Raw genomic sequence first — 10,603 nt, forward strand, 5'->3', positions numbered from 1 at the left:
TAGCTTTGTCTATGCTTAATTAACAAAAGGGTTGGATGATTTAAGAATGTGTCAGAAGTCTACATTAAGTTGTGTGATAATGTCTAATGCATGCTTGAAGATGGTTATACTGTATGTATGTTGAATGGGAAACGTAAAAAAGTGATAGTTCCTCGTGAACATCCAGCTGTCTTTAAAAAAGTAAAGTAAAAAAAAAAAACAGGAACTGAGACTAGAGACTGAGGGAAAGTGACTTTATGGTATGACAATATGACAAGTAATATTTCTCTAAAAACATGAGTGTCATGTTTAAGTAAAATATTCTAGTTAAAATGTTTTGAATTATTGAATAAAAATTCTGAGGTGGCACTGTGGCCTTGCACCTCCAGAGTCGACTGTTCGAGTTCCACCTCAGGTCTGTGTGCGTGGAGATTGCATGTTCTCCCGTGCTTGGTGGGATCCAAAGACATGCAGATTAGACTAATTGATGTTCCCATATCGCCCATTGTGTGTGCCCTGCAATAGACTTGCACCCTGTTCAGGATGTACGCCAAAGTTCTTCATAACATTAGATGTTTGGGATCTTTTTGTTACTAACCTTATTATATGGCATATTCACTGTAATGTTATGAATTAGCTACTATTTTACTACAGAAAATTTAACATATTAGAACATGCATGTTGATATAAACCTTGCAGGCCAGAATTATTATCACAACTGCTGATACACCCTTATCCAGAGCAGCTTATATTTATCTTATTTTACACAACTGAGCTCAAGGGCTCAGCAGTCGCAACATAGCAGTGCTAAGATTTGAACCCATGAACTACTGAGCAGAAATCCAATGTCTTCACTTCTAACCAACTACTGCTGTTATAGAAAATTCATGGAAAATTCAACAGCACTGCATGTGTAGAAAATGGGCTGTTTGGTATATAAATCAATAAATTATCCATTCAATCAAGGTAAACTTTTAGTCATTTTGTGGATCATTCCCTCCACACAGTTCCATTAATCACCGCTCCTTTGAGTTCACCTATGCTCATGCTGGTATAAAATTTGACAGTACTGAGCTTTGTTGACCTTTTCTCCTACTTTGACTGACCATTCCCAGCATGACTGCCTTTTGGCTGCGCAATACCATGACCGAAATAAGATAATTTCTGCTAGGTGATCTTTCCTTCCAAGCGGGTCGCTGGCAGGATATGCTCTAGGACTTCTTTACTGGTGATTCTTGCTGTCCACAGGATGCTCAACATCTCCTTCAGCACCACAAACCTGAAGGCATCAATCTTTCTTCTGTCTGTCTTCTTGATCGTCCAAGTCTCACAGCTATAAGTTATGATGATGAAGCTGACTAGCCTTAGTTGCTAGCTTTAGTTGCTGTGCTGATATCTTGACTTTTCCAGATGGCACTCATGCTCACAATTGCATTCCGTCTAAGGGTTACCGTCTCTTAATTTCAGGTGTCATGTCCCCATTTTGGTCAATCTTGGAGCCAAGTAATATATATAATTACTGTATCTTCCTTCTGAAGGAGGTCACTATCTTCTTTGTCTTCTTGGTTGGTATATCAATATCACTAAACGACAAGGTCGTTCTGAGATCCTGTAACTGTGAAAGTTTAGGCTAGACTACTGATAAGTCTGGAAGTGCTGTATAATCAAAGATACAGGGGCATATTATTCACAATAAAAAATGTAATCGCAGTGGTTCTGACTATGGCCTGGTTGTTGGTGCCCGATGGTCTGGTTTAAATGTTTCAGAAATCCAGTAAGCAGCATCTGTATGGACGAAATGTCCATTAACCAGTGACGTCAAAGGAGACTGGTTAGGCTGGTTCGAGCTATAGTCATAAATGACCACTCTTTACAACCATGGTAAGAAAAAAGCACCTCAGAACGACATAACACTGAACCTTGAAGCTGATGGGATACAACCACATCAAATTCCACTCCTGTCAGTTGATAACAGGGATGTAATGTTACAGTGGTGTGAAAAACTGTCACCTGGTATTTTGCTGGTGCTATCTTCACCTGCTCATAACTGTAGTAAAGCGTGGTTATTTTGGCTAAGTGGTTAGCACTGCACCTCTAGGGTCTGGGTTCGATCCCCGTCTTGAGTCTGTGTACTCTCCTGGTTTCCTCTCACAGTCCAAAGACACACAGATTAGGCTACATGGCATTCCCAAACTGCCCGTAGTGTGTGAATGACCAAGTCAGTGTATGTGTGTATGTGTCTGCCTTGCGATAGATTGGCATCCTGTCCAGGGTGTACCCCGCCTTGTGCCCTAAGTCTCCTGGGATAGGCTCCAGCCCGCCCGCAACCCTGTATACAGGACGATGAGAGAGTGATTATGTAGTCTCATCATGCCAATTTGACCTCTCTGTGTACTTCTGTATACAAATATTTCCTGAAAAACCCCAAAGAGGAAGTAAAAAAGAAATCTAATTTTAGAATGTATAGAGAACCTAAAACAAATGCTCATATAACATAAATTGTTTGTTGGGAACTGAACGGAAACATGGGTGAGCAGATCAGCTCCCAGACCCAGACCCAGAATATACAGCACAACAGAAAAACCTGAGTCATGTTAAAAGATCACTGTGTGTAAGAGTGTATGTGAGAGTGTATAGTGTAAATAGGATCAATTCACAGTTTTAAGGCAGAGCAACTCAGGTTTGTAATACTGTTACAGAAATGCGCGTTATCGTTCTACAAATAAAAAGTGCGCCATCCCAAAAAAACAAAACAGTGTAACTCGATCTCGGTGTTCGTAGACATCCCAGGAACGGTGCCCAGCACAGGCTGTGAGGTTACCATGGAGACAGGCACGGAGGCTGCTATTGGGGCACGGCCGCGTTGCGCGTGCATAAAATATTAACGGGGGAGACGCAGGCTTCACAAACCTGCACAACCTCGGAGAGAAGTCTGCGCGTTAAATCTCAAAATGTACATTAAATTTTGTAATTTCGGGCCTTACGCGGATGTGAAAGCGTCTGGGCAAGCGAAGGAGGAACCGATCTCAGGTGAAGGATGAAAACTAACCACAAACACATAAATGTCTGGAGTTGTTGTTTCTACGCGCTTTTGGTGTGAGCTGACTGTGTGTGTGTTTCTTCTGTGTTTAGATGCTTACGGGAAAGTTCGTGTGTACAAGAGGATTTCCGCTCTTTTCATGGTTCTCACTTTGCTCTTACTGGCAGTGGTTCTTGCTCTGGCTATGAAGTGTAAGTTAAGCGCAGCGGTTAACAGATTTCTGACTCATAAATAAACTAGTGCTGCTGTAAACACCAACAACACATCTACCCTAAATAAAGAAAACATGACAGATATGGCTTTCTATAACCTCTTTTTACTGTGGCAGGAGGAAGGAGGGTGAATGCCTGCCTGGCTATGCAGACAGCTTCAACATTTTGATGTATAAATAGATCTAATTTTGCACTGCAGTTTTGAACTCAGTATGTATAGAGAGTTATGAAAGCGTATGACCAGCAATTTGGACAATAATAATAATAATAATACAACTGCAATACACACTTATATTAAAAAAATTGAAGAAATGCACCCAGACTATTACCAAGATTTCATAGCATCAGAATTTTGTTGTATAAGTTGTATAGTTTTTCTTTGGCACTACAGTTATGAGGCCAGTATGTACAGAGAGTTATGAAGTGGAGAACATGGAGTTTGCATGTTCGCCTGTGCTTGGCGGGTTTCCTTTGGTTTCCTTCAAAGCCTGTAGTGTGTGAATAAGCGTGTGAGTGTGTGTGTGTATGTGTGTGCCCTGCGATGGATTGGCACCCTGTCCAGGGTGTACTTCACTTCATGTCCTAGGTCTCCTGGGGTGCACCAAAACCACCAAGATTTGACAGCATCAACATTCTGTTGTATAAATACTTTTTATTTTGCACTACAGTCATGAGGCCAATATTTATAGAGAGTTATGAAAGCAATTGACCAGCAATTTGGCTACTACTACTAATAATAATATACAACTGTAATATGCAATTTTTGTAAATGAAATGGATTATTAATAGAAAAGATATGCATCAAAACCACCAAGATTTGACAGCATCAACATTGTGTTGTATAATTTTTTTTATTTTGCACTACAGTTGTAATACCAGTATGTTTAGATGTATAAAGTTATGAAAACCAGTGAGCAGCAATTTGGATAATGCAAAAAAAAAAAAAAAAAGAAAAAAGTGAGATACACAATTTTATTAAAGGAAATGGAAGATATGCACCCAAACCAACAAGATTAACAAATAAACTTTAAAAAGGAAAAAAGGAAGCGACAAAACATCACCTTCAAATGTTGGAACTATGTCTATCACTCCAAAAATAATATCATGTAAAATAAAAAACATTTACCGACCAAATATTTTATTTATATATGTCCTGTTTTCAGTGCCATCTTGGTGCTTTTTGCCACTAGATGGCGCGCAACACAACATTGATGATGGTGGACAACACTTCTTTTCATAATGAGAACAATAAGCTTGTATTACATAGGAAATTCTTGTTACTCAATGCGTTTAATTCAAGATCTTAAGCTAAAAAAACTTTAATATGATGATCTCTACATAAAATAATTTCACTGTGAATATATAAGGAATAAGGAATGAAATTTGCAGATGAAAAACAAACTAACAAACAAATGGACGAATGAACAAACAAACAAAAAACAAACAAACATAACTATAGACATGTAAGACAAGTTGCTATAAATGGTACTTTTTTCTGATTGCTTATATATTTTCTGTTCCCCTCATTCCCGAACCTTAGTATACGACATTCAATCCATCCAAGACTGTCCAGAGGTGCCTGAAGTTGAAGAGATTGAAGAATTTAACTGTAGCCGCCAGCTATGTCAGGCCTTGTACCCCTTAACAGAGTCTGTTGAGAACCATGGTAAAACCCTATAACATTAAATCTGTCTAATAACTGACTGATTTATGATGATTCTAAATGCATTTTACTTATATTGATTTATTTATACTAAAGGTTTGTCATCCTGTTTTATTGTTTGTGTGAATTTATTTTAAAGTCTATTCATATCATTTCTGAATGGTGTGTTAAAACTTGTTTGTCTGCAGAGTATCATTGCACTGAATGCGGGAAGGGCTGGGTTAAACTTGAGAACTCCTGCTACTTCCTAGCTAAGGAGCGTCTAAGCTGGCAGGAGAGCAGGAAGGCATGTCAGAAACACGGTGGCGACCTGGTTGTGATTGGCAATGAACAAGTGCAGGTCATCAATCTGGCAAACTGAAACATCAATTTAACACTTTTAAACCAATAAAGCACTCTGCTGTCATAACAAATTATATCTTACTCTGATAAATTATGCATTAATTACTGTAGAAACTTCTAACTGAGAAGAGGGGCCTGCTGTACTGGATTGGGCTTCGTTATTCAGAAAAGCAACAGTGGATGTGGGTTAACAATACGGCACTAACCAAGAGGTGAGTCATGAGTCCTTAGTTCTCACAGGATGCTGTAAATGTCTGCTGTTTTAGCAATAGATGCTCAAAAATCATTACTGTAGTGTATTTGCTCTTTTCAATTATTTAGATCGAACTGTTTACTGAGCTTTACAAGCTTAGAAGAAATGAGTTAAGATTGAGTCTTAACTCATTTCTTCTAAGACCAAATAATTACCACAAGTGTGGTACAATGCTCAAGGATTGTGTTGATGTAATGTTTGTTTATAAGAATGCACATTTCCCTTAGATTTAGCTTTGACCTGTTCATGCATGCCTCTGTTGGTGTAGTTGCTATTCTGAATCACTTTGTGTTTGCTGTGGCATTTAAACTCCTAGATGGTTTTAGTCTCTACATCTAGTACAAGACTTCAAGTGTAACTTTTCATTTTTTAATAGCTACTACTTTTTTAAACATTGTTGGTACAGTGCATAAGACCAGATGCCAAATTAACTTTTAAGAATAGCAATTCAATACCTAGGAGAGCATGCATATGAATATGTGCAGTGGTCTTGGAAATTCCATGAAATGTTACTGTGACTGAATTCTAGAAAACAGTCAAAACCACTAAATAATTGGCCAAGAGTGGTTTCCTTCTTAGCATATAATCCTAACTTAGCTTAAAGAAACCACACACCACAAATTTACACACCACTGTTTAGTGCTCCCTATAATATACCCAAATGACTGCATTAGTGCATAATTTTGAAACTAACAGGTTGTACACTATACAGCTACACTAGACTGAAACTGAAAAGCACATGCATATGTATAATCACTTAATTATTATTTTAACAGCTACTGGGCTTATGGCCAACCAAACCCAGACACTCAAGACTCCTGCGTGCTCCTAAGAGGACAGAAGCCATATGCGAACAACTGGTATACAAACCCCTGTGCTGTGTCCTCACATTACATCTGCCAGAGAGGTTAAGAATGGAGAATGATCAACTATAACCATCACATACATCTGTTCATTTGCCTCTAATATCATCACTGTACTCCTTTCCTTAACCTTTACAAATGCAGTTCATAAATAGTAACATTATATGAAACAATCCTGTTCTGTGACGCACAATTATGTAGACAGACTGAGAAAATAAGACTTGCTAAGTGTATTTGCTGAAAATAATTTTTCTTGCTTATATTACTTGTAAACTGTAATTCCTTGTATTGCACTAAAATCTCTTTGCACTAATTTCTATTAGACCATTATTTATACAAAAAGTAGATTGAGTAGATTGTCAACCTCCTTTCTGCCCACACAGGTTCTGTCATGGTTTCTCACAATAAACCAGTATTTACTCAATAAAATATTGCAATGATTAAGTTGTACAGAATCAGTATATTTCCATGATGAAATTTTTAGCTCTCATACATGTTTTATCACTTGATGATCTACATGCTCGAAAATGATCTCTAAATTGAGAAGGCTGTGGCAAATAATCTGCCAACAAAGCACTTCTGCATCCTGGATGCTTTTTGTTTCTGCTGGTCTTGGGCCTTGGTTGTTGCTTTCACTTCCCTCTCTCTGGTCCGAGTTACCAGCGGTCTTCTGGCCAAAATGCAAATGAAACTGTGCCCAGTTTGGTTAAAAACACCATGGCTGCCAGTGTTTCAAAATCAAACTGGCTACCAACTTTGCAGAATGCAAAGTAAACTGTGAACTACATTCAGTGCTACAAAGCTTTCTAAACTGATGTGACAGCCTGCAGACCATTTCATTTACATTACTTTTAATTTTTACCCCATCCTGAGTAATTTCTAGACACCGTTTTAGGTAAAAATTCCACAGGATCAGCAGTTTCTGAAATACTCCAACTAACCTATCTGGTACCAACATTTATGCTACGATCAAAATTGCAGACATCACACTTTTAATCTTTGTCTGTGAAACTTCCTTAACATCTTTAGAGGTTACTCTTTTTTACCTTTATTTTTACTTCTGGCACATGATTGGCTGATAACATAACTGCACGAATGACAATGACGCCTCTGTAAAGTGAATCGGATGTTAAGTTATTTTAAAGGCAAGAAAAAAAAAACACTAACAGAAAACAGATTTTATCAGAGACAATGCACAAGCATTAAACAGTTAATTCAACAATTTGAAGGAAATGCTGGTGTATTAACAACTAGACATCAAACATCAGGTTGGCCAAAGAAAATAAAAGCACTATGAGAAGACAGATGATGAAGGGTTGGTGGTTTGAGATAAATTGTCACAGCTAAAGATATAGGACTGAACTATATCTTTATATATCTTTATATATATTTTAACTGAGCATCCAGGATGCTCGTTCCAAGATTCCAGAAAGATCAGTGGTGTCCTTAGGTCCAATCATTCAGGGCTTTGTCCTGGAATATCTAAAGTTTAGCCCTGAATATTTTGCCTTGAGGTGGAGGTGTTTTAAAGCAGCACCTAATGTATGTTCACATTTGAAATGTTTGGTTTGATTAAAACGAACTCTAGTGCAGCTGTGCTGTTAGGGTGTGTCCACACTTCAGTTCAGTTCTCTTGGTTTAGACCAAATCAAGAGATAGAATTTGGTTCACTAGTATAAAGTTCTAGTTAACGCTGGTATTTTCAACATCGGACCAAAAGGCACAACAGAACACACAACTGAAATATCACTCATGTAATAAAACTGTCTCTGCTCCTGCGTCTGCTTGCCTGGTACGAGCGCGCGATAGTACAGCAGGGCTGCATTCAATAACGACAGCGCTCAATAGAATATGATACAATTTCCCTTTTGGGATTAATAAAGTACTCTATCTATCTATCTATCTATCTATCTATCTATCTATCTATCTATCTATCTATCTATCTATCTATCTATCTATCTGTCTGTCTGTCTGTCTTAATCCACTGTTGTACATTCGTCTTGTACACACTGTTGTAGTGTACTGTTGTACATTCGTGAACAATTCGCAAGTCATTGAACGCAGCCCCACTGGCCATCACCTGCACTTCTGCGCACTCATTCGCTGTTCACGGTAAATGTCCTTGGATGCTCATTAAATTTGGCAGTGTTTAATGTATTAATGACCTTAGATATTTTATTATTTATTTATTTTCTCTCTCGAAAACACCTTGCTAATTAACGCACGTTACGAAGCTATGCTATTTTCCTTACACTGTTTCACTTAAACAAGTGGAAACGCCGCCATCCCAGCCTCTATGTGCACCAAGCAAGAGACCTGAGACCACTTCCAAACGAACTCTGGTGCGGTACGACAGAAATGTGAGCGCACCATGCACGGACCACAGATATATAACAACCCAAGTCTGCTTTACTAGCATTATCTGACAATGATGACTGTACCCGAGAACTTTCACAACTTTCACTCTGTATCTGTGACATCCGATGTCGAGGAGGCAGCTTTTGGACGGGCAGGGACTGAGAAAAAGTTCTAGTGCACGTTAGTTAGCATTGCACTGGGCGAGTTTTTTCTTAAAAAAAAAGACCAAAAAAAAAAAAAATAATAATAGGCTAAACTAACGCATAACACAAAACATTTAACACTGCCAAAATAAGCGTTAGGTTTAATGAGACAGTGCAGGAGAAGATCTATGTACAGTGCAGGAAAGCGCAGAATCAAGGTAAAGTGACTGGCTATTTAGGGTTCTATTTTATTTTTAAAAAGTTAAAAAAAAAAATTTTCTTCTGGCTTGACCAAAAAGAAACAGTATTTCCAATAGGCGTAGGCTAATTTTGACAGTAAACGAACTAAAGCAGAAGTGACAGTACATTTATTATAATATAGAGATTGAAAAAGAATGAAAGGAACAAAGGAACGTTTAGGGACAGAAAAGAAGAAAGGACATGCAGAGGTGAGTTATGCTCATATAACCTGTGCAATTTTGGTATAAAAAGGGATTGCACTCTCTCTCTCTCTCTCTCTCTCTCTCACTCACACACACATCTCTGTGTGTGTGAATTGTTTCACAATTTGTATTCTGGAATATCCCCGTGCCATCAGAGTAAAAAAAAAATAATAATCCATTTATGTGATAACCTTGTCATTTAAGTGGTACATTCAAGTCCACGCTGCTGAGTCTAGACCTGACCAACAGCAACCCCAGATCATAACACTGCCTACTGAGGCTATGCATGATGGGTGCATCGTCAGGGTTCATGCTCTTCTCATTTAACCCTGCACACCCATTACCCATTGCTCCTGATATAGGGTCAATCTAGACTCATCAGATAACATTAACTTTTTCCACTGCGTCAAAGTCCAATTGTTATGCTCTCTAACATAACAATTTAATAATTTAAGCATTTGTTGTTTTTTCTTGATTACCCTCACTAACAAGTGATTTCCCTACTGTCATGCAGCTATTTTATGCCCAATCCTCTCTTCACATTGTGCATGTGGAAATGCTTTTACTTTCACTATTTCTGCTGTCAGCTTTTTTTTGCTATGCATCTCTTCTAAGCATTTAAGTAATCACAATTCATGATGAAGGTTCAACACAGCTCTTACGGGTTTAAAAATGTGTTGGAAAGTTCTTAACCCAATTCCAGTTATTTTAAATCTCCAGTAATTTAACCCTTCTGAAAGGGTTACTTTTTTTTGCCTCCCCAACCTACTAATGCCTAATGCTGAACATTTTACAAAACAAGAAACGAAGAGGGAACTGACTTAGCCCTGATCTTTTTAATAGCTAGAACAACCCTTAGTCGAGACCATGGGTGTTTTCTTCCAGAGACCCATAGAAGCCAGGCTTCCCCTTTTTCAAAAAACACTTTAATTCTTATGACAAAAAACACTTCGTTTAACTATTTTGGTTTGGATTAAAAACTCATCTGTGATGTTGCTGACTGCCATCTCTTCTCTGGTATTTTAGTGTGTGAAAACCCCACCCGACCCCACCACACTCCCAGTTGTTATATGGTGAATGGGTGCTGAAAGATTTTATTGCATTTTACCAGCATGTCCAAAGAGTCATTTTCTTTCTAACACAAATTGAAAGATTAAACAAGCAGAAAATGCCGTCTTCATATCATTGTCAAGTTGTGATTTGTCAAAGTAATGCTAAGGGAATCCAGGATGAAGCTGGTTTCCCTTAGTAAAAAAACCCAAGGGATTAAATTGTCAGGTGTGGCTCCTGTCGTACTGCCAACAGCA

The 10,603-nt window shown here is 38.2% G+C and overlaps 1 protein-coding gene across 1 annotated transcript; it reads left to right on the forward strand.

The window, feature by feature from the left end:
• The first annotated feature begins 2,849 nt into the window (after positions 1-2,849).
• LOC128520018 (CD209 antigen-like protein C) lies at positions 2,850-6,792 on the forward strand. Its single transcript, XM_053494028.1, has 6 exons — positions 2,850-3,009; positions 3,112-3,210; positions 4,772-4,897; positions 5,083-5,234; positions 5,348-5,448; positions 6,266-6,792. The coding sequence occupies exons 1-6, from the start codon at positions 2,931-2,933 to the stop codon at positions 6,399-6,401; spliced, it is 693 nt and encodes a 230-aa protein (XP_053350003.1). The 5' UTR covers positions 2,850-2,930; the 3' UTR covers positions 6,402-6,792.
• Positions 6,793-10,603: the final 3,811 nt, after the last annotated feature.

This window comes from Clarias gariepinus, chromosome 4, assembly GCF_024256425.1.
Source record: "Clarias gariepinus isolate MV-2021 ecotype Netherlands chromosome 4, CGAR_prim_01v2, whole genome shotgun sequence".
Lineage (NCBI taxonomy): Eukaryota > Metazoa > Chordata > Actinopteri > Siluriformes > Clariidae > Clarias > Clarias gariepinus.